Here is a 25,781-nt window from a genome sequence, read left to right as displayed (position 1 = left end):
TATGAAATTAAGAAAAAGCTAAATTCAAATCAATATGAATCTGAATATGAAGCCAAAAAGAGTTGCCATTTTGAAGAAGTCATTAAAAAAGATTAATTTAGAGAACACCCGGGCAGCTTACAAATTATAAAGAATAAATAGTTCGCCCCTAGCATCTGGGGTCCTAAAAATCACCCCGCCAAATATGTAAAGCTAGCAGTCAAATAAAAAAAATCATTAGTTTTTATAATAAAAAGCAATGGCATATAGAATTGTCTTATGAATGTATTTTGTATTTGATTTATTTTAATATCATAGATTTTAGATTAGATTAAAAAGCAAACATTCATCAAGGAAAAAGTGCATCTAAAAACATAAGCTGTCAAACAAGTTACAAATATCAATAACAGATAAAAAGTAGATAAGTTTATATACTTAGCTTAATGGATATAATATACTTGGATATTATGACAGGGGAAATTTTGTCGTCAATTTATGTTGCTACTTCACTCCTCTTTTATTGGTCATTTCTTTCCTCCACAAGGAAAGGATGGGATCGGATAAAATAGGTAGAATGTTATTTTAGTCAGCTGATAGGTCCACTTTTTTAGAGTTAGAAAAAAATTAATATTAAAATAAACTCATATTTTTGAGGTGCAACATTCCTTCTATAATACTATTTTTTCAGTTACTTCATTTTGCTGCTTAAATAATGTACTTTTTGTCTTCCAGCTTTTAATGAATAATATTTTATTTGAAGCATTTATTTAGAGATGGTGTGATAATTTTCCCTACACTCATTTAAAAAAAAAGTGCCACTAAATAATTTCCTACTGCTTTTGTGACATTTTAAAACAGACAGACTTTAAGACAGGAAGACATCCGGTTACTTAAGTATACAAGACTGTTACACTCTCCCTTAAAAAAAACTTGTTTCAGATCTAAAATGTCCGACTCAGACATGGACAGCTCTGATGAGAGGTGGGAGGATCTTATGTGGGATAGGCTTCCACATATGTCCAAATATTCCAGGTAAACTAAGGTGGGAATAATTCTGAGGAATGTGGATGGATCTTATGTGGGACAGGCTTCCCCATATGTCTAAATATTTAAAGTAAACTTAGCTGGGAATAATTTTGAGGAATATGGGAGGATCTTATGTGGGACAGGCTTCCACATATGTCCAAATATTCCAGGTAAACTTAGCTGGGAATAATTCTGAGGACTATGAAAGGATCTTATGTGGGACATTCTTATACAGATGTCAAACTTTTCCAGCCAATCTTAGTTTTCATTAATGTGTTTGGTAGTCCCACATAGATACAAACAAATTATATAAGTGTCAAAATCACTTTAATATTTTACTAAAACTGTAAGTAATTGCTATGATACTCATATATTGAACAAAAAATATTTTACATAAAAACAAAAAAAAATTTAAACAATAAAAAATTGAAATCAAATGCATGTACAAACAGACTTTAGTAAAAGTGTTTGTTTTTATTGGGAAATTTATGGGACATAAATCTGATTTTTTTTAGTTTTAACAAAAATGCTATTTTAGAACATGTTTGAGCTGGCTGGAAAAATATGTTGCCTTGACCTTTGGACTTCAAAAATTACACAAGGTATTTAAAGCACTTAGAGTAACTTGCAAGGGCAGTGACGAGATTTTGATTTGGGGGTAGGGGTAAAATTGACACCAAAGATTTTATCCCGACCATCTCTTTTAGAGGAATGAGTGTTGAATTATTTCTACTTTTGAAGACATTGTTTGAAAAGACAGTTGAGCCTTCCGGATGGGGGATTGCGATAAATTTATGTACAATTTTTTTTAGACTTACAAAATAATGTCCTGCTTTTTAAGTTCTAAAACTTTACTAGAGTTATTGTTCGTTTGCCGTATCTAATGATTTTAGTGCTTCGCTTTTATGGATGTTGTCATCCTTGTTTTGCTAAAAAGCGGAGATAACAAAAGAGACGAACCTAACTTTATAGCCAGGTCATTTATATTCAAATATTTGTACCACATGACGTACAGATAGACGTGCCGACTTCAGCACATACATTCTTTAAATGTAGAATGTTATCGCCTTAAAAACGTGAATGATGGTAAAAATAATGCTGAATTTGTATTCATTTCAAAATTCTTGGAATGTAATATCATCAGTAATTATAATTTATTACTTTCCATTTATATAAATGTATTAATAATAATTAACAATTGTTTTAACAAAATGCATATATGTAATCAAAATTGATTAGGCACTTTTTTTCCTATGAGCTTAAAACAATGCATGAAAATTGATTAAAAATCTGGAATTTTTCTGGAAAGGACGATATTAGAAATTGATACTTATCCTTTTTTTACAGGCGAAGCTTATCTCCAACTCACAATAAGTCATAAACTGCCTAACTCGTATCCTAGACTTAGGGTCAGGGTTCTAATATGGCTTGGTAAACCATAACTTGTAAGATAGCCTAAAAATATAATATAATTTGACCTAATATGATAATATCAATTTATCTATATCCGTTTCTTAAATTACTATTGCCTTACCGCGGGTTATTAGACTGGCTTTCTAGTCAGCAAAGAAAAAAACTAAACAAGGCCGTCTAAGCTCTATATTCTGAAGGGGAGGTTTAATCTAATTAGGTGGAGGGGAGTCGTTTAAAATACTTTCTTGGTGGGGGGTTTTTCAGAGATTTTTTTTTTGGGGGGGGGGAGGGTAAATGATATATTTTCACACACCATTTTTATTTAGGGGGGGGGGGGATAATTACTTCTGGAACCCTTGTACATCCTTAAGCTCACAAAGTTGCAGAGTAGCTTTGCTAGTTTTCAAGAAACATAAAAAAAATGTTTACAGGGAAAACGCTGGGGAAAAGTTCATTTTAGCTTCTACAAAAATTTGTGTGTCAGTTAAGATGTATGAAATTTATCCCGTAATTATTTTTTGGAGATCTATATGACCCCCCCCCCCACCCCCCCCCCCCCCCTCTAATCCTCAATCCCCTTCTTCAGTGGTAAGTTATTAGATTGAACCATGAAGGCAAAAACTAAATTTAAAAATTAATGTTGAAAAACATGGCCTTTAAAATAATCACATTTCTAAGCTCAACATTAGTAAGGAGCTTCTCATGTACCTAACCCATTTGTAGGTTTTGTTGGGTGGAGGGATTCAATATGATCTGCTATTTAAAGGATTTTCCTCTTTGTTAAGATTGCTGATGCAATCTAAAGATGCAACTCTTTATACATCTATTCATACAATTATTTACATCTTATACGACATCATTTTTTTCTCAAGAGATATAATAAGAAATAAGGAATCTATAATACAAAATAGCTTGATGTCTGTCTGTCCCTTAAGATCTCGGTAACCACTGAACCGATCGGATTCTACTCTTAGGGAATATACCTACTGGTCCTGTGGTGGTTTTAGGCTATTTTCTTGGGGGGTGGGACACCCCCAACCCCCTCCAAAAATAAAAAAAACCAGCCCCCAAAATTTTTTTTTACATTTTTTGTAAAATTTCAGTAACTGCTGATCAAATTGGGCTCTACCCTTCTGGGAATATACCTACTGGTCCTCTGGTGGTTTAAAGCTATTTTTTTGGGGGGTGGGACACCCCAACCCCCCAAAAAATAAAAATATCCCCACTTTCAAAAAATTTTTTTTTTAAATTTTTGTAAACAAAACCCAGTAATTGGGGTGGGGGAACCCCACTGCAACAAGGGGCGAAGCCCCCATCAACCCCCCCCCAAAAAAAAAATTTAAATATTTTTTTTTTTAATTTTGATTTTTGTGTATGCGAACAACCCAGGTTTAATTTTTGCGAATTAAAATTTTTATGTATACGGCAAACAACCTGGGTTTAATTTGTACAAATTAAAATTTTTGTGCATAAAGCGCACAGCCTGGGTTTAATTTTACCACAGAGTAATTAAACAAAGAATAATTTTTTTGAATATTTCTTTTAAGCAGGGTTGACTTCCCATAACTATATAGGGCGAAGCCCCTAGAGGCTACGGGCGAAGCCGCTAGTAATCATATAAAGTGAAGCTACTTTGTAACTAAAACTAGTTGCTTTGCCCCTAGCCTAAGGAAAAAAGCCTTAAACATCCTATGACATTTATAAGCCCTCTCGAAAAGCACAACCCATTGGGACCAGTATTTTCAGATATCTTTATCTTCAGACAAAAAACCTTCAACTTTTCATTTTGAATAACTATAAATATATGTTTGTCTGTCCGTCTGCTCTAACGTCTATTCCTAAAAGTAAATGAATTTACTCAGGTGGTATGTTAGATCTTTTTTTATTCCCATATATGTAACCAATATGACTCTTTCAGAGCGCTTCTTATTTGTCCCGGGTAGGTAGAATCAAGGTAATAGGTCAATGTAACTCCCGCCCCCCTCCATGTGGAAGTAAACTCTAAACTTATTTACATATAAAGAACTTTGGTGCCAAAAATAACATATTGCCGGAAAATACAAAATATACTTATCTCTTGCAATTTCCTGAAAGGTATTAAAAATATGCAGATTTTTGGCTAGATTAACGGCAGGTAGCTTATTTAGCCTGGATTTGCGGTGCACTAGCCCTGCTCAGCTAAGGACCCACTATAGCCTAACTAAATCTGACCTAGTTTAACTAAAACATGAAAACGACTCCTCTTATTTTCAATTAATTTAAAATAAGTTAGAAGGGGTTGTTCTGGGCTCGACTAGGTACTTTTAGGGTAACTGCGGCTGTTTCCCAAAAAATCTTGTATATTTCTTAATATTCTATTTTATCTATTCTAAGATGTTATAATATCTTTATATTTTTACCTACACAATACAAATTTAATGGCAATTTCCCTTAATGTGCCTTGTCCATCACAGAACCACTCCCCTCCCATTCCCCTTTATTTTTTAAATTAATTGAAAATAAGGGGGGGGGGGGTTAGTTTTTAATTCGTTTGTATATTGATTTAGGCTTGATTAGGTTATATTGGGTGCTAGGTAGTCCCTAATGGTCAAGACGCCACACGAAAGGTTATGATACTCACATGGGTTTGCCATTGGAAAGCATAATTTATTTCTTTATTGGAACTAGAAACATCTTTTGAATCAATATCTGAACTTTGAAGAACATCGGTCATGCATACGGACGGACGAACAACAATAGTTGTTGAGTAGGAAAGCTATATAAACAGCTAAGTGAGGGGGGGGGGGTGTTGTGTTTAGCTTTCGAGAAATAAAGAGATCTTAACCTAAACTTTGTAAAGATTTGCAAATTTTGTAAAAGATGCAAACATCAATGAAATTTTGTGCTAATTCAGAGAAAACAACTTAACAAGGACGAGAATACACATTGAGGATTAAAGTTGGAATAAATTTCACCTATTTACATCCTTCAATTCTATTACTACTGAAACGATTGAGATCTCCATTTTAGAGAAGCTTCACAAAAGGCCATTTTTATGCTCTCCTATGTAAATATCAGAGCCCCTAGTGTAGTAAAAAGTAATGTAGAATCAAAATAATTAATATCTTGACAACCCTTTGTGATTTTCATTTTTATTTACGAGAAAATCATGTACGCCAGCATCAATAATAGAAAAAAGCTGCAAATCTAAAGATGAAATATATTATATACAATAAGCTTCTTGAATCATAAGGGTACTTAGCGGATTTCAACTAAATAATTCCAGATATAATGAGTTATCTTTTACTTCAATGATAAGAATTGTAGCTAATAATTTTAATTCTACATTGAACAATAAGTTTTTTACTGTAAGAAGTATCGAGCATAAGAGTAACAGGATCAGTGTTTGTCTGCATGTCTATCACGAACTGCTGAACCGATATAGTTCTTCTATACAGTGTAGCTTCTTCTAGGTCCTGGGAAGGTTTATAACTAATTTAAGGGAGGAAAATGATATCTATAAAAAAAAAAGTTTTTACTTTTTCTTTTTAAGACTAAAATTGAAAATGAGTCGACTTCCCTGCCGGCTCTCAAGTGTCCTTAGATGCCTCTAGTGGCGTATCTACTAGTAGTAAAAGAAAGTAGAACCTATCAGTTTAAAACAAAAACAATTACTTCTTAAAGTAAAGCAGCTTTTGAAAACTGATCAGATCAGCAATGCAAAAAAAACATTTAGATTTTTAAATCGCGTTTTCTTTTCACAAAACTTTGGGTTTTATAAATGAAATTAATCTGTTGGTACCAAATTAGTTTCCGTCAGTTTACCTTGCTTTAATTCATTTGTTAACAAGGATGACAACATCCATAAAAGAGAAGCTCTGAAATGGAAGGACAAACGAACATTAACACTTGTAGATTGTCAGAACTGAATTAGCAGAATATTAATGCATCAGTACAAACAATATTGTTAGTAAATTTGTTGCAAAACTGCATAAATATATGATACTGTTTAAGGACATACTTACATTTTTGGACTTGTTTATAGAGATGCTTTGCTTATAACATTGTACCTTGTTTAATAGGAATCAGTTTTTAAAAAATCAGAAGAATCGGATAATTTTAACATACAAAAATTTGTTATCAAAAAAGTTAAAAATCGACATATTTCAAATGAACGTACGGACATTCTGGTATTGATTATAGAGTTGCTACGCTTTCTAAATTGTACCTAACTACTACAGGAATCATCATGCAAAGTTTGGAATCGATTGGACAATTCTAACCTGTTTAAATTAACGAAAAGAGCTAACTCTCTATCACGGACGGACCGAACCCTAATTATAGAAAAGCTTCGCTTTTAAATAGAGTGTTTTTTCTAATATAAAACACTGTTATATGAAAAACACACTTAAAATGTAATTCTTGGAAATGGATATGTTAATACTTGTTGTTAAGAATTTCATGTTCTATGATAAAGGGATACTAACAACGGGCTATTATAACGATGCCACTCCCTTTACCCCATCCCCTCCCCTCCTACTAAATGAACGATAATTTCTCCTGTTGTAATATCCACGTACATTGTATATTCTAAATTCATTTTCTTAGAAAATGTTTCTTATTTATCCAGCATTTTGTTGTAAAAACAAAGTTGATAGCTTTCTAGATTAGGTGTCAACATATTTACATCTAATTTTTACTAGAGTTCATACTCAAAAAATAGAAAATAATGAGAAGCGAGGGGGGAGGATGGTATTTTTCTTCTAGACCTAACCCCTGCGGGTTTTGGTACCCAATATAACATAACCTAACCTGACCTTAAGCAATAAACCAACTAACGAAAAACTACCTACCCTCCCCCCCTCCCCATTATTTTATGAATTCGTTAATTTAGGCATGTTAGAATTGTCCTATCGATTTCAAACTTTGCATGTGGATTCCCGTAGTAGTTTGGTAGGATTTAGAAAGCGTAGCAACTCTATAATCGTTACCAGAATGTCTTTACATTCATTTAAACATGTTGATTATTAACTTTTATTAACAGCAATTTTTTTGTGATTTAATTTTTCAATTAATCTGTTTTTTTGACATACTGATTCCCATGATAACAAAGTACAATGTAATAAGCTGAGCATCTCTATAAGTCCTAAAAATGTAAGTATACCCTTAGACATTATCTTTTATTTAAGCAGTTTTCAAAAAAAATTCTTTAAAATTTTGTTACGACTTTCATACATTTATATTCAGTTCTGTCACTCTACAAGTGTTAATGTTCGTTTCTCCTACCATTTCAGAGCCTCGCTTTTATGGCTGTTGTCATCCTTGTTAAAGTAGAAGTAGGTGAAAAGTACAATTTTAAGATAATATATATATAGAACAGTGTCAGATTTCTACATTACATATCTTTATATTAAAATAAAGATTCTAGATAATATAAAATCTTCATTATTATATTTTTAATACATTATTTGGGTTAATACATTTGGTTTTTAGATATAAATAATTGTTGCTTCCATAGCATTAGAGACTTTGTATCGAAGGGGCAGATAAGTAGCCTTAAACCAACCTTGAAGATACTTGCAACTTTCCTAAAATTAAGAACTCAATCGCTTAAGTGGTCAGCGTGACCTTAACAGTCAAACCAAAAACCTTAAAGAGAGTGAAATAAAGTTGTCAATAGGGTTGGGCCGGATATCCGGCCGGATACCGGATATTGAAACTATCCGGCCGGATATCTGGCTCTATCATTTTTTATACTTAACACCAAAAATCTCTGCTTTTTAAAATTTTAAATGGCTATAATTTTCTTATTATTGAAGCTAGAAGAACATTTTTTCTGAATAAGTTTAACTTTATGTAAATTTATATAAGATTTCTGAAGAAATTTTTTTTTTCTTATTTAATATCTGGTAATTTGGCCGGATATCCGGTAATTTGGCCGGATAACCGGATATTTGCCGGATATCCGGTATCCGGTATCCGGCCAAAAAAGTATCCGGCCCAACCCTAGTTGTCAATTTATATTTTGAATTATTTTATTTTTTAGGAATACTCGAAGGGTGTTGCAAAACTGGTGAAAGTTCAGAAAGATAAGGTAATCGCAGATTTATGTACATTTTAGAATATTTCATGCTTTAATAGATTCTGTAATGTACTATTGGGTGCGCCCCTAGCATCTAGAGCTGCTCTGTTTTCAAAGAATGATAAAATAGCCTAAAAACATCCAAAGAATTAATTCTTAAAATAAAATAGCCTATAGCCACTCTAAGAAATACGTAAAGCTTCCATCGATTGAAAATTTCAATCGGTTCAGTATTTATTAAAATCTTAAGTTTCAGGCAAAAAAGCCTTACTACTTGATCTTATAACTATAATTAAAATTGGACGTTGCACCTGGTTTCCATGTACTCTGATAAACTCAGCTGACGTTAACATCCATCCACCACTTTTACCCCATCCCCTCCCCCTTACTGGATGAACGAAATGACCAATAAATGAGGTCCATACTAGTGAGCTAAATTGACGACACATTTTCCCTTGTCAATGTATCCACGTATACCATATATCCATTGTATTTAGACATCTGATGGAAGAAGTCTTGGGTTAAGCTGGACCTCAACTATTGGCTACCTCGGAGATCTGTCGGAGAAGCACAGACAGCTAGCTGCTATCTTTGGTAATTTTTCATTGTCTATTTTTCAATTCTTTTATTAACAACTAAAAAACTAACATTTTGGGTATGAAATGTCCATTATTTAAAACCAAAAGGCTTTAAACTATGGAGCGAATCGGAAAAAAATTTAGGGGTTTAAAACTTTTGAGTGTCTGTTTTTTTCACCCCTCCCTCTTTGAGGAATGAGAGATATTTTGTATATAAAACTTTTGGTACCAGTATAATTTACAGTTAAATCTTTCCTCCTGTCTCATAATGAACAGAATCGGCTATTGTCAGATTTTTTTCTAAAACAAAAAAAAGTGTAATCATATTAATATGTAAGTAAAAAGATATTAATTACATTGCATTACTTGAAATCAGATTTGAAATATTAATATCTGAGAATATGAGCTTTAAGTAGATTAAAGTTACATATATATTCCTTATTTAGATACTCAAATTTCAATATAATCCTTCCTTTTTAATACACTTAAAAATCTGACAACTTTTTATTCAAAATTTTATTAGTTATTAGGCCAAATACTAAAATATTTTCATAGGATAGCCTAGAATTCAGGGTCTCCTCAGCCATTTCGATGAGAAAAAAAAGTTAGAGTACGCACGCATTTGTCAGAGTAATCTTCACAAATGTTTTTATTTTAGATAGCCCCCATCATTATAATAACAGAGTGACAGAAATTGTAAGCTTCACTGTAGCTGTACAATTACATCATAGGTTGGCTTTACCACAATTGGTTAAAAGCTATTTTCTAACTCCTCCTCTTTTTCAAATACAAAGCCTGATGTGCCAGGGCGCTACCGATATGAATAATATGACAAAACATGTTTTCATCTTCCCAACTGAAATATTCTTTGGAGAGCCTTTAAATTGGGTTAAGACATGTATGATATATCCCCGCCAGATGACCCAATAAAATATGTGGGATAAAGTTTTGGGTAAGTGTGTAAAAATGCTTTTCCCTTTTACAGATGGATATAGGTAGTGCTGCTTGCGCATAAATTGACTGTTGAGCCCTCTCCTTATTTTGAATAAATTGAAAATAAGCAGGAGTAGTTTTTCCCATGTCTATATAGTACGGGGTACCTAACCCTAGCCCTGCGAGGCGACTCAGTACCCAGTATAACCTAACCTAACCTGACCAAAAGTAATAAAAAAACAAAAATTACAACTCCCACTTATTTTTTATTACTTTAAAAAGGAGTTAGGTTGGTATTAAAATTACAACTAAAATTAAATCACAAAAAAAGTTTTGGCAAATTATGTCCTCATTTACAAACCTTTTTATCCTAGATTGAAAGTTTATTGGCATGAATTTATTTGAATGCTTCAATTCACACACACACATACACAAACACATACAACCTCACACACACACACACACACACACACACACACATACACACACCCCTACACACCATATATACTGCTTCAAGGCTTGTATAAAGGATAATATTTAAACAAGGATAACAACATCCTTGAGAAGTGAAGCAAACAAATTATGGAAGACAAACGGTCTAAGTGAGCTATTGAGTAGAATTTTAGTTGTCACGAACAGAAAAATAAATCATAATATCATAAGTGATTAAGCCTATATAAAAAAATAAGTACTTATGTTTAAGAAGCATGATAGACTTACGGACGGACAAAGTAAATTACATACAGGATGCTCAATCATAAAGGGAATCTTTCCCAAAAATATAACCTGTATATATTAAATAGTATGCAAGAAAGTCACATTTTTCCCATAGCGTTACGGACAGACTAATAAACATAAAAAGTAAATTATAGAGTAGCTTCGCTACTAAAAATGAAGTTTGAATGTGAGAAAACTAAGTGGGTCTAAGCATGAATAAATCTTCAATTCAATCTTGATTCACAAATATTGTCACGGAGCTCTAGCTCAGCATATAAGTTTCCAGGGAGGGTGGGGACAGTGGACTGGAAATTACACTGGTAACCCAAATTTATGATAAAGCCCAAATTGTGTTAAAATTGTGTCAAAAATTATCCATGTGACGTCATAAAATGAGGGAGATGAGAGGAGACGTAGGAAAGAAAACTCCTAAAAAAGAGATGGATAATCCCTAACTTTTATGACGTCACATGGATGATTTTTGACACAATTTGGGCTTTGTCCAAATTTATCAAAGAATATCCAAAGTGTTTGATATGACCGCGTGGCTAATGAAAGCCTCGCATAGCTAATATCAGCCACTTGGTTGCATCCACTTAAAGAATCAGATCTCAATTAAAACCCCGTTTGGATGCTTTGAAAAAAGTTTGGAAGATAGGAATTACAAAATTTGGTTCAGGTTTAGCTTCTAACTGATTTTAAAAATTGTAAAAGGTTGAATTCCGTGCGGCAACATGCAGCTTACGCGCTGCTGCCGAGCCCTACTAAGAATCGTTTAGCTTAAGCGACACTGTGAAGTTGGTTATGTTACTCTAAGTTTGTCGACTAAAAAAGTATCCCTAAATAAAAAGATGATGCCTGTTTCTATCTGCTGTTTGTACTACAGGACTATAGTTCAGATCCTTGATATAGGTGTGTTTAGTGCCCTAGGGTAATGAGAATAGATGTCACAGCTTTTGGCCTACCTATTCTATTGACGTCAAAGTGAGATGGGGTATTTCCTGATATCAAGAGAATAGGTAGGCCAAAAGCAGTGACAACTATCTCCATTTTGCTAGGGCAACAGAGACAACTACAACAACTATAAATGATATCTGTTGTACAACTCTTGTTATTGTTTAGGTGAGATTGGTGGAAAATATCAAGAGGAGGCAGAATTCTTGAGCTCTGAACATAGGTAATATTCATAAAAACTTTGTTGCCCTAATGATTTATTAATTATGTTTTGATTAGCAGAAAGTTTGAAGACAAAATGTACCTTATTTTATAGTTCAAAAGAAAAAGACGTAAGAGAAATTAAAGATTTAAAATTAATTTATAGACTTCTAATATCCATGTTTTAAAAATATACTTAAGATACAAAAAAAAAAAATATTTTTCATACGTAGTTTAATCTAAACTTGCTAATTTACGTTGATAAAATCTTTATTTCATGAAAAGAAAGTTATATTTCAATCGAATCTTTTAAGTCTTTTATTACGAAGGTTTTTAAAACATTTAAGAATTAAAGAGGGAATGGAACAATTTAGAGATTCCACAAAATAAAATATTTAGTACATTATTAAAAATCATATCAGCTAAGAATTGACTGATAGTTTCTAATAACTAAGTAATAAGAGGTAAATGAAAATAAATATCAAAATCAGTTAATACATAATAGTAAACAGAAATTTACGTTTTTTTATGTTAATTTCAACTGATATTCTCAGCTATTTGTAGCTTTACCCTTGGTTTTAACTTCTTTCTTAATATTGCTGCAGAGAAAATGCAGGATCTTGGGTTCATAAACTGTCATTGCGTATGACCGCTAGATCCGGCATTATCTCCTACCATCCTTTCTTAAGGACATTGGAAGAGAAAGCCCGCTTGCATCAGTCAGAACTGGATATTTCTGTTCTTATCCTGGAGAAAACCAAGGTAAAACCAGTCAGAACTGGATATTTCTGTTCTTATTCTGGAGAAAACCAAGGTAAAACCAGTCAGAACTAGATATTTCTGTTCCTATTCTGGAGAAAACCAAGGTAAAACCAGTCAGAACTGGATATCTCTGTCCTTATTCTGGAGAAAACCAAGGTAAAACCAGTCAGAACTGGATATTTCTGTTCTTATTCTGGAGAAAACCAAGGTAAAACCAGTCAGAACTAGATATTTCTGTTCCTATTCTGGAGAAAACCAAGGTAAAACCAGTCAGAACTGGATATCTCTGTCCTTTTTCTGAAGAAACCAAAGGTAAAACCAGTCAGAACTGAATATTTCTGTTATTATTCTGGAAAAAACCAAGGTAAGACCAGTCAGAGCTGGATAATTCTGTTCTTATTCTGGAGAAAACTTTTAGTTTTCTTGACTTTAACAAAGCATTTGTCAATAGTAAGAAGTTAAATGCATTTAGCTATCAAATACTTTTATATATCATAAAGTTTATTTAAAGTAAATAACATCAAATAAATAGATATATATTTCAACAAAGCATACAAAAATAATTTATATTATTACACTAATTTACATAATTCATGCATGGTTTGGTACTTTCATAACTTGGGGTGGCCATGGCAAAAGCTGAAAATACCAATATTATATTATGAGCCAATAAGGTATCATATGTTTCATATAAAAGTGTGATTATACTCGAAGCTAAACTCCTAGTCTCCAGGGTTTAATTCATAGGTTAAATATCCTAAAACTATCGAAAGTCATATATTAAGCTTCGCGGTAAGATAGATCTCTAAAATCAAGCTTTAAGTGAGATCTTTTGCAATAGAATAAACCTCAGTTCCCTTATTGTTAAAAATCTTACTTGAAATCTAGTTATTTTAATTGTAGGACAAGTTTTTCCAACGCCAAGCAGAAGCGAGCAAAACAGAAGATGCTCTTTTCAGGTACAGTAAAATGTTCAGGGAGTTTGGGGGAAAATTTTAGTGGTCCATAAAGCCTTATGAAAACACGTTATTTCATTCCTTAGCTTTAAAATCAAAGGAACTTGTTTTGTACAATCTAGCAGTGTTCAAACTTGTCCACCATCATGATAGGTGGTATATAATATACATCAAATTATTGTCCCTTAGGTTTACAAGCGGCTGATCCTTGGCTGCCGAGTCCTGGAAAATGCCAACTATTGTGTAATTACTTAGGGCAGAGGAAGACAAGAATATGACAGAGGTTGAGGTACAGAAGTTGAAGAATACTGCAGATGAAAAGAAGGCAAAATACAACAAAGCAAGGTAAGGAATATATCATTACTTGGATATTACATCAGATTTTCAAGTTCTAATAAAGTGAAAATAACGATTACCCCCCTCCCCCCTTTCAACCACTTTACTCCATCCCGTACCTACTGACCAATTATCAAGTTTCATGTTAGCAAGCTAAATTGACGACTATATTTCTCCTGTCATGATATCCACGTATATTCTATATTCATTGCAAGGTATAAATTTTAACAAGGACTATTATACTTATCAAACAGAGTAGCGCATCAATAGCTAATTTTATTTTAAACATGGGGTAATATTAATTAATCAAATTTCACTCATTACATTAAAAACAAATTTATGACTTTCTAAATCTAGTGACAAACAAGGATCTCAGAAAAGCTGCCAGACAGACAGACAGACGTCCAAACCTAAATTATAAAGCGTCTCCGCTGACAACAACTTGTAGTCCATGGAAGTCAAAAGTTGTTAATTATTTTTAAAGTCATTCATGTTATATGATGTTTTTAAACATGAAATATAATATGTTGTTCTGTAATCATTAAACTTATTTCTTTTAAATGTACCAAATATATTTGTAATATTTATTTTCTTAAAAGTTATTTTTTAGAAATATACAAATTGGACCTTTCACTGTAGAAAAAGTAAACCAAAAAAAAAAGAAATCGCTTAAAAAATTATAATTATGATTAAGTTTAATATATGGTGATGTTGTGATAGCCATCATGATTTTTATGTAGCATGCAAGAGTGATTGATTTTTTTGAGTTTTGTTTTTCATGGGTGAATTTTCTTTAGAGGTGTGTGGTACCCTCCATATATCTATAAGGAGCTTCATTGTCAAGAAGAACCATATCGGTCTAGCGGTTAGCTACAAACAGACAAAAAGACATTTAAAGCTCCTATTACTTCTATATAAGCATATACAATATACATATAACCTAAAATATCCTGTATATAGTTAACCACTGGACCAATATGGGTTTCCTTATATTTAGAGAAGAATATTCGCACCAACTGGCAGAAACAAACAGGATTCAGAAAGAGTTTTTCAAAGACAAATGGCCGACGGTTCTTGCAGGTTAGAAATACTAAATAGATTTGAACAATGATATCAATATCCATAAAAGCAAAGCTCATCAATTTAGACAGTCAGACAAACGAACATTAACAAGTTTAGAATGACAACGCTTTAGAAATATTACATTATTCAAAGGAAATAAATATCAGAAATTTTTGATAATACATATTTCTGTTCTTTAAAAACAAATCTATTTTGGAGAGAACTTCCCACTGCCTCTTGGGGCACAGCCCCGAGAGGCGAAGCCGCTAGTAATATATAAAGTAGTAAGGTTATTTTGGTTGAAGCTGAATATTTCGAAAATTGCTGTTCCAAATGGGTTGCAATTTTTATGGAAGCTTTATGAATGTCATGGTTTGGTTTAGGCTATCTTCCTTCGACCCTTAGAGACAAGGACCGAAGCAACCAGAACTAACATTAATAGATAGCAGATTTAATACAAATATATAAATAATCTCTGAAATTATATAATTATTTTTGCAAATTTTATGTTATATTATGATGTATTAAGACTCTAATGACATCAAATATAAACAAAAAGTCAAATTTTATCATTAATTTTGATCTTAACCTGAATTAGGTTTTATCAAACATATGCAAAAAAAATTGAATAATCAAGGAAAACAACATCCATAAAAGCGAGATCTGAAACCGTAGGACAAACGAATAAAACACTTGTAGAGTGTAATAACATAAAAAGCAGTCTAAACAAAATTATACATAAATTTGTTGCAAACTTTTTTTGTGATGATTATAGAGTTGCAAGCCAACTAAATCATACCTAACTGCCATAGGAATCGCAAAGCAAAGTTTGAAATCGATAGGACAATTCAAACATGTCCAAATTAATGACAATAGCTATCCGTTACGTACGGATGGACGACATACGGAAATACCCTAATTATAGAAAAGCTTCGCTTAAAAAAAATTTTATAAAAAATGTTTTGATAAAGATATGAGATCATCTTGTGACAAGGATGATACATAATAGTAACATATTACAAAAGAAGTAACCCCCACCTCACTCCATATTTTGAAATATATTTAGAAATAACAGGGGTAGTTATTCGTTTATTACTTCTAAGGTTAGGTTATATTTGGAACTGATAGCCCCACAGGGTGAAGAAGCATAAAAAATATCCCTCTCTTATTTTAAATTTTATTTTACAATTATAAACATGGCCCCTTATACATTAAATTTTGAAGGTACTTGAAGGATCCCGTCTCTTTTTGCTTTAGATTTAAATTCAGCAGGCGGAAGGGTGATTTGGGGGCATACCAACACTCCTATTAAAATAGAAATTGGGAAGTTCTATCTTCCCCTTTTTTCACACACCCTACTTTAGGCAAAACCCTGTGCACACCACTGTAATTAAAATTGATTATATTTTTAATTTTTAAGGAATGAGAGGTATAATCGACAGGAGTGTAGAATCTGTTGTGTCATTGCTTAGGCGGCTGGACCATTTATCAAAGGCACAGTTAAATTAAGGTTTTGGGGAATTGATAGTTTCGAATGTCGGCAAAAACCGCGTGATAACTAAAGACGTTGAAAGTTATACCAGCAGCTGCTGCTTTTTCAGATGTGCCTAATTCATATTAAGTTTTTTGGCGATGCCCTTGCCCAAAATAATTATATTATTACATCTATTTTAATCAGGGAGGGAGGAGACATTGAACTGTAAATTATACTGTGGTACCCAAAGTTTTATAACTTTGATTAGGTCTTGATAAGTTGGTACAAACAAGTAGAGTACAAACATTTAAATTAATAATTTGATCTACAGAAGGATTATCTTTATCGGGATTGTATATAAATTTAATGTCAATTACCTTATCTCTTAATATCCCTGACTTAAATTTACCTGGTGCTCAGGGTGATCTTGGTGACCTGGGTCTCGTGGCAGATGAACTTGAAAGCTCAGCTGATCAGGCACAGATTATTATAGATTCATGGGCTGATATCCAAACTTAAAATGTTTTGCCTGGGCTTGTCTTGTAAGACCTTAAAAAGAGATTAACTGGAAGGTTTGTAATTTTCAGGAAGCCTTGTATTGTAGGCTATTTTGTGGAGGATTAAGGGGGCAAATTTATTTTAGGCAGGGATAAGGGATGGGAAACGTAGGAAAATATTATTTCAGGCCTATTTCAAGCCTAGGCCTAATAAACCAGTTTTGGGATGACGCAGTGGTTCGTCCTAAACGCTAATAAAAAAGCTGTGTGTGTGTGTGTGTAGATAAAGTATAGAATCAAATTCAGGTAACTAGTTTAAAGTAAAAAACATAACTTTTATAAACCTATATATTAATGGCTTTTGTTAAAATGAAGTTTTTTCTCTCCCAAAATTTTTTATCTTTTACTTTGGTAATTTGAACTGTCAGAATGCTATCGTTGGGTTTCCCTCAGACAGATTTTAGTTTGTATTATTTGCATTTTTATTAATGAGTAAAAATTTTATTTGAAAATTTCATTGCTAATTAAAATTCAAAATTAATAAATAAATATGCACTTGGGTAACATTCTATCAAGTTCTTTGGATACTATAATGTAATGATATATCTGTACTGTGTTGTATTGTACAAAAATTAGGTTTAAGGTGTTGTATCAATTCCGTACTAAATTTTTAAAATTCAAAATACAACATCTAATTTATAAACTATCAAATGAAAATTCGTACCTACCTTCTTTCCAAAAAAATAATCCCGTTATTTTTGTTTTTTCTATATGGCCCTTTTTTAATGTTTAACTCTAAGCAGATTTAATAATTAAACTAATGTGATCTAACACCATTTATATTTATTTTTTCGTAGCAGACGAAATCATTATTTTTTCTAGAATTGTCTGCTTCTAAAATTTCCTCCATCTGTGATTTGGGCTTGTTTTGTATCAACCAATCACCAATTGGCGCCGCCAATTGGTGATTGGTTGATACAAAACAAGCCCAAATCACAGAACACTATTGGTTTAGAGCGGTAGCCAATATGAGCCGTCCGCCAGTAAGGTCATTAAATTAGGCAAATGGTAAAATTTGCATGATCCCTTTCAAAACCAGGCCGAGACCTAATTTATGGCCAGGTTTCCTATCCCTTATCCCTGACTTTAAGTACCAGTGAACTGTCACTGTAAAAATTATTCCACTAAATTGAAAATTATGATTTTGATTGAAAATATATAATGTTTAGATAAGAAATGAATTTAAAAATAAAGTTTTAGACATTTGGCTTCTATAAAACCTTTAATATTTCAATTCTTTGTTATTAACTTTGTTTTCTATAATAATCTATATGGTGACAGGATTTTTGTAGTTTTCTCAACTGGGTCAAATCAGGAAATGCCTTGCCGAAAGATTTTGCATTTGAAGAAACTGGAAATACAGGTAAAGAACAAAATAACAGGCAATGGTGGAATGAGAGTGTTTAAAAAAGAGCATCCTTTTTAAAACACGAATTGCGCAGCTTGTGTTAATGGTAAAAAAGAATTGTTTGGAGCTCTAATTTTTAGAAATTTAATTTCCATCTCTTTGTACTTTAGTAACCAGGGTGATAAATGTTAGGATAGGCGGAAAATGCAACTTTTTACACACCATTAGGCATTAACATATCATAAAAGTAGACCCTCAACTTTCCATTTTAGTTTTAAAACGAAAAAGTAAATTAATTTTGTTTGGAGGGTGGCGGTACTCTCCACCAAAACAGTTATAAACCGTCCTTGGAGCTATAAGAAGCTACTCTTTAAAGGATAACCATTTCGGGCCATTGGAGCAAGATTTTAAGCAACAGACATAAAGACTGACTGACATCCTGTAACTTTTATAAAAGGATTTACGTAAATGTTGAATTTCTTTTGCTGACGAAATAAGTGAAGAATAAGTTATACCTAAGGTATACCTATCCAAAGCGATAGGAAGCCTTCCTGTATGTTAAAACAGTGATATGATAAAATTCAGCTTATACCAACAACTTAATTATTTCGGGGGGAAATCACGAAACCTATACGTGATTTTCAGCTGTTGTTGGGGGCAAAACATAGTAGAATTGACGACCTTTTATCTGCCCCCCAAACATTATTCCAGATTTTTTTCGCTTGTTGGTTTTACCTTATTCCTGGATAAAATTCATAAAACAATCAAATTTTAATTTTGCCTAAATTATAATTTAATGATATTTTAGGAAGAGTTTCAGCTTTTGGTACCCTAAGAAAGAGCTTCAGTAGAGCTAGTGTCAGGTAAAATCTCATAAACTACTGTTTACTCAAATTTTCTAAAATATAGAATAAAGCTTTCCTGGTAAATAAAAGAAGCTTCACTGTATGAGAGCCACATAGGTCCATTGGTTAGGGAGTATTCTTAAAACCAAACACAAACATGGAGTGAAAAGATTGTCTTTACAAATTATGAAGAACATCCAAAATTTAAGATAGGGTTGTAGTTTTCTTTCTTTCTTTAGGATTAGGACTATCTTCATGAATATATTATTACTTGGATCTTTCACCAGATATTCATGTTCTCGATCTAATAAAGAGAAACAAGCAGCGGCATTAAAAAAACGAATCTCCCCTTCCACCCCCTTTACCTCACCTCGTTACCTGCCCTCCTACTGGAAAAACAAATGAGTTCCATGTCAGCATTGACGACAATTTTTGCCCTGTCATAATACCTACTTGTCATCCTCAAAAAAAAAAATACGAAACGTGACTTTTTTTGTTATTCCTAATAAGGAAAAGGTATTATATTTATTTTATAAATGACATGTTTTTCCAAACTCTAAAACTCTTGCGATAACATATTAAATCAAACTTAATCAAACGAAGGAAAAAAACACTTAACAAATTAATTTTCATCTCAAATTTATATTTTTCTGATATTGATACGCATGTTATTTTAATTAGAAAATTAGAAAAAAAACAAGGACGATTATAGTATGAAATTTTCTTTTAAAAAGTTTTGCCTATGGCCCAATACATATATTTCAATTCATTGATTGTCTGAATAGGCTTAAATCTGTTAGATAATAAGTTACTTGGGTCTTATAGCAGATTATCATGTACTCTAATAAAGTGAAACTTGTAGCTGGCTACAATAACGATCCTTCCATCTAACCCATTTGCCCCCTTCCCTACTACTGGATGAACGAACTGGCCAATAAGTAATATGCATGTTAGGAAACTAGATTGACGACATTTTTCCACCTGTCATAATATCCACGTATATTCTATATCCGTTATAATAAAAAAAGTGTAAAGGAGAAAAAAAGCTACTGAATTCTTTTTTTATTATATTAAGGGATCGTTCCCCCTCGCAGTTTTTTTTTTAAACACAGAAGGATTGGCTTTTTTAATAGATTCGCAATTATTTTTATATGACTTTAATATCAAAGATATATTTTGCCAGGTTAAGTACAACAAGAGTTGGAAGTGGATTCAACAGTCGCATGTCATTAAGATCTCCAGCTCCAAGCAGGTATACAACTAATATAGTCGCATGTCATTAAGATTACCAGCTCCAAGCAGGTATACAACTAATATAGTCGCATGTCATTAAGATCTCCAGCTCCTAGCAGTTATACTATTAGTTAGTTCTTATATATAGTTCTATATTATTAAGATCTCCAGCTCCAAGCAGGTATACAACTAATATAGTCGCTTGTCATTAAGATCACCAGCTCCAAGCAGGTATACAACTAATATAGTCGCTTGTCATTAAGATCTCCAGCTCCAAGCAGGTATACAACTAATTTTGTCGCATGTCATTAAGATCACCAGCTCCAAGCAGGTATACAACTAATATAGTCGCATGTCATTAAGATTACCAGCTCAAAGTAGGTATACAACTAATATAGTCGCATGTCATTAAGATCTCCAGCTCCAATCAGGTATACAACTAATATAGTCGCTTGTCATTAAGATCTTCAGCTCCAATCAGGTATACAAAAAATATAGTCGCATGTCATTAAGATCACCAGCTCCAACCAGGTATACAACTTATATAGTTCTATATTATTAAGATCTCCACCTCCAACCAGGTATACAACTAATATAGTTCTATATCATTAAGATCTCCACCTCCAACCAGGTATACAACTAATATAGTTCTATATCATTAAGATCTCAACCTCCAACCAGGTATACAACTAATAAAGATCTATACAAAGCTCAGTGCCTTTCCTCAAAGTTCCCATCAAGCATTAACAGCCCCACTTTTACATATCATATGAAATAAATTGAAAATGTAGGGGTTAGGTAGTTTTTTTTCTGTGCCTGCGGGCTACACATTGCCCTTTATCACCTAACCTATACTGACCAAAAGTGAACAAACGAAAACTAACCCACTTATTTTCAATTCATTTCAAAATTAAGAGGGTGGGGGGTTCTGGGCTCAATAAGGCACTCCGAAGGGAACTGCCACCTGATCCCTTAAAAATATCTAAACGTTGATCGAATTGAGTTACTTCCAGATTGTGTTTTAATATTTTCTGTGCTGTCCGAAAATTTTGACATTTACATACATATATATTTTAAAACTAACTTAATTTTCAAGTTATTTTAATAATATTCTTTTTTAGAACTCCAACTATGAACAACAGATGTACATCTTTGCGAGAGCCAGCGAGAAGAAATATTTACAGAAAACCTTCAATTATTCAGGTTAGAATAATTTTGGGGATTAAGATCTCGCTTCCTTGTTATGAATTTAGATACAAAGTTGGGCATCCTTTTTATTTTTATTCCCAAGCATAATTTCAATTAGTCTCTATAATTAAATACCAAATAATGAAAATCTAGATGAGAAATAATTTGGCATTATTTATGGATTATTTAATTCTGTTTATCTGTGAAAGGACTACGAAGCTAGCAAGGACGAAGTTTGGCGTCCTTGTTATTTTTCTATAAACATAGTTACAAATAATTAAAATCTAGATGAGGGATCATTTTTTATCATAATTGGGATTTGTTATTAGTCAGTTCGTTCAACCAGTAGGAGATGGGGGGATAGATAGGGTATAGGTTGAATGGTGGGTACCGTTGTCAGCTGGAGTTTCTCTTTATCAGAGCACATGAAATTCTGGTAGAACACCCAAGTAATATTATATCCATTGTAGGAGGACTATGAAGCTAGCAAGGACCAGTACAAGAGTGATGTCTCCAACGACAGTCTGGAGCAGGTTAAAGAAGACCAGCGACACTTCCTCAACCAGCAACAACAACAGGAATGGATATATAATATACTTGGATATTATGACATGGGGGGAAATTGTCGTCAATTTAGGTTGCTAACATGGAACTCATGTACTGGTAAGTAGGAGGGCAGGGGGTGGAGGGTATTGTTTATTTCACTTTATTAGAGAAAATGAAAATCTGCTGTGACATCCAAGGAATAATATATCCATTGCAACAGGATAAATCTCATGTCGAGCTTATCATCAGAGAACCCAATGATCCGCCAAGCAGCCCAGCAGAAAAATCCAGGAATATTTTTAACAGAAAATCCGCGAACCTCAACCATGATACACTCGAGGAGTCGACCAACAATGCCAAAGAAATTGAACCAGAAAAGCCAAAGCTGAACATTACTGTTAATCCTTTCGAGGAGGAGGATGGTGATATTGAGGAAAATAATGAGGAACCTATGGAGGAGAGTGATGATCTGAAGAAAGTTAACGGGAAAGATTCTAGTGACAACAAGAACGAGAATAGATATAGCAAGGGGATATCTGGTCATAGTTATGATGATAGACTTAATCCATTCACTGATAACTTTGAAGAATAGCAGATCTAAAAAGATATATTGATAGTTATATATCTAATCGTATTATAGACAGCTTTCCGCGGATATATCAATGAAAAATTATAAGATTAAACCAAGTTTTGTTAGCCCCAAGGGACCGAAAGCCCGGTCTAACAAAACTGGTGATAATATTACGGATTTTATTTTAAAATTAGTGGAAAATTGTCTGTAATACAATATTATACATGATTTTTCAGTATGGCAGAGAACCTGTTCTAATCCAGCAGAAATTGATCGTTTTCGAAGCCATACTGGAAAATATTGAACCATAAATTTTAATAAAATTTTGTAGGTTTATTCATGTTGTATATACCCCAACGTTGCATAAACATTTTTGCATCTTCAATGTACGTGTGATTCAATTAACCCTTAACGGTCGGGGGGGGGGGCGTTGAACGCCCCCCCATCCGGTTTTTTCTATCTCATTTTCTGTGTGTGAAAGATAAAGAGCCCAAACTGCTTGACTTTTTAAGTATGGGTATGACACATAACTGAGAGTTGGAATTTTTTGAATATCTCCATCCTGGCGGGCACAGGATGCCAGCAAACCTGGCAGGGTCATCCAGGTAAAGAGCAAAAATATTTTTTTGACTAAAACAAAGCATTTTATCATACCAAATTACTAAAAAATCCTCTAGTAGTACATCCTTATATGAAATACAGGTGTTCAAGTCACTTTCAGGTTCCAGGTATGATCCTGCAGGTCCTGATCCTCCAGGTCTCCAGAAATCTTTAAAAGGCTCCTGTGGCCGCAATTTTTGATCTAGAGACTTCAAATTTTAAACTTAAGCTTTTCTGACATGTCTACATAACGTATTAAAATTTCATGAAGATCCGCCGCAGTTTTCCCGCCGACCGCCGACTGCGGCGGCTGGCAGCTGCCAAGTACAGCTGCGGCCGCTGAAATTTATATTTTGATATTTCTAATGTAAAATTTACATAAAGATAAACATTTTCTGGAAAAAAAATTTTCTTCTAGCTTCAAAAATAAGAAAAATACAGCCGTTTGAAATTTTTAAGTAAAAAAAGACCTAAAAACAAAGGTTGTTAAATAAAAGGGTGAAGGAAGCGAAAATTGACTTAGACTTATAAAAGGTCGGAAATTCATTATCAAACAGGGGACTTGCACAAAAAAATTTAGCCCTCTAGCTCTAATAGGAACTGAGATAAGAAGGGGGGGCGTTGAACGCCCCCCCCCCCCCCCCCCGACCGATTAAGGTGCGGCTAGGGGCCCGACTGTAAAGGGTTAATATTCTATTCAACGTAACCTTCCTTGCCTAGGCGTCCAAAGTGGGGGGGGGGGGGGTAAAGGGTTGTTTATTCCTCTCAGGCTGGGAAACCCCTTTCAAAGTTGCAAAATATACTTTATATTATCCCACTCAAACGTTTAAAAGTTATCTCCCCCCCCCCCTTATAAAGAAAAGCTGGAACGTGCTTGCTTCCTTAATAACATGGATCTAAAAACAATAGTTGTGGTTGTTCAGAACTTTGAGGACTAGCACAAGCGCAACTTTTCTTATTTTAAACGATTTTCAAGTTTTTGGGGTATTATTTTAAATAATAAAGGGAATAGTAGCTTAAGCAATAATCTCTAAAATTGTAAGCTTCCAGTCAAATGCGCATATTAGGTCAAACTATTTTTAAATATTCGTTAAATTATACTATGCATTTGATCAACATTAAGAACAGTTAGACTTAATAAGCGCATTTGGCTGGACGTTTGCTTAGAATTTTACGGATTATTGCGTAAGTTACTATACCCTTTTTAAGTGTACTTTTGAAACCATCGCATTACAAAAATGTGCCATCAAATTTTACAAAATTTACATATATTGCAAATTTGCATTTTGGCGAAAATATAAAAATTGCAATTATATACGTAGAAATAATAAGAGCTTAATATTGAAATTATAATGTAAAATATCATATTTATTATTGTTAAAATAATGCATATTATGTTAAATATAAAATATTGCAACAGGAGATCGGATAAATATAATAATAAATATTTATCGCATTGTTTTTTAGACAGTTTTCCGCGGATATCAAATAAAAATTATAAGATTAAAACCAGTTCTGTTAGCCCTGATGGGCAGTAGGCCGGGGCTAACAAAAGTGGTTTAAATTCTAGTATCTTTATTTTTGGGGAAATTGTTTGTAATACGATACTATACATGACTTTTAAGTATGGCTAAGAACCGGTTCTAATCCAGCGGATATTATTCGGTTTCGCAGCCATACTGGAAAATAGCACAATAATTATATGCCCCTCATCCTGTGTTATTGTAAACGATGTATTTAAAATTTATCTACCCACTGTATATTATGAATATGTATCGTGCCGTATTTAATTTCAATAAATGCAAAAAAATATCCTATTAGTCGCATGCCATGCTATGCAAAAAATGGGTAATATTCCACATTTTGCAAGTTGAAATCACGAAACAATCCTCCCTTCAAATTAGCTAAAAAGCCTAGTTTAAAATAATCTCTCGTCAATTGACTTACCTACATTGTTGAAAAAAGGATACTCGTCTGCAATTGTCCACAAATTGGGTAGCTGTTTTATTTTTAATTTAACGGCTGGCTTTAATTCTTCAAAAGAAGAATGTTTTAGCTGCATCTGGAGTTCGCAGAAGCCGATTTGGGTATAGTCCTTTCCACGACATCCCTCCATAAGGGGCGATTAGTCGTATTTTTAAAATGGCTTTTTATAGGTTATTTTAGGTTAGGTTAGGTTATATTGTGTTAGATGATTGCCCCACAGGGTTAGGTAATTGGCCCCGCAGGGTTAGAGCCCCCCGCAGGGGCTAGAAATAGGAGAAAAGCTACTGTGAAAAATACGAAGAATCGCTCCTTATGGAGGGATGTCGTGGAAAGGACTATACCCGCCGATTTTTGTGAAAAGCAGATGTTCCAATTGAGTAAGACTAAAAAAACAAGAGGGGAAGGAATCAGGGAGTAGGGGAGGGGACAATGGGCAATTAATTCAATATAAGAGT

The 25,781-nt window shown here is 33.2% G+C and overlaps 1 protein-coding gene across 2 annotated transcripts; it reads left to right on the top strand.

The window, feature by feature from the left end:
• The first annotated feature begins 913 nt into the window (after window positions 1-913).
• Window positions 914-22,897, top strand: LOC145320524 (uncharacterized). Of its 2 annotated transcripts, none has more exons than XM_080162815.1 (17): window positions 914-1,011; window positions 1,544-1,607; window positions 8,444-8,491; window positions 8,977-9,073; window positions 11,830-11,884; window positions 12,552-12,624; window positions 13,528-13,583; window positions 13,836-13,925; window positions 14,914-14,996; window positions 16,399-16,472; window positions 16,873-16,929; window positions 18,291-18,372; window positions 19,166-19,220; window positions 20,386-20,454; window positions 21,557-21,638; window positions 22,094-22,197; window positions 22,389-22,897. In XM_080162815.1, exons 1-17 carry the CDS (start codon window positions 926-928, stop codon window positions 22,759-22,761), a joined length of 1,548 nt encoding a protein of 515 aa, XP_080018941.1. In that variant the 5' UTR covers window positions 914-925; the 3' UTR covers window positions 22,762-22,897. The 2 variants fall into 2 exon arrangements, with proteins under 2 accessions (XP_080018941.1, XP_080018940.1); XM_080162814.1 differs by having other exon boundaries at window positions 22,094-22,203; window positions 22,392-22,897.
• The last annotated feature ends 2,884 nt before the right edge of the window (window positions 22,898-25,781 follow it).

The sequence above is a fragment of the Acartia tonsa genome, chromosome 1 (genome assembly GCF_053477335.1).
Source record: "Acartia tonsa isolate MP-2025a chromosome 1, ASM5347733v1, whole genome shotgun sequence".
In the NCBI taxonomy this organism is placed as follows: Eukaryota; Metazoa; Arthropoda; class Copepoda; order Calanoida; family Acartiidae; genus Acartia; species Acartia tonsa.
The sequence above is the reverse complement of the archived record's forward strand: the minus strand, read 5'-3'. Positions and strand labels throughout refer to the sequence as shown.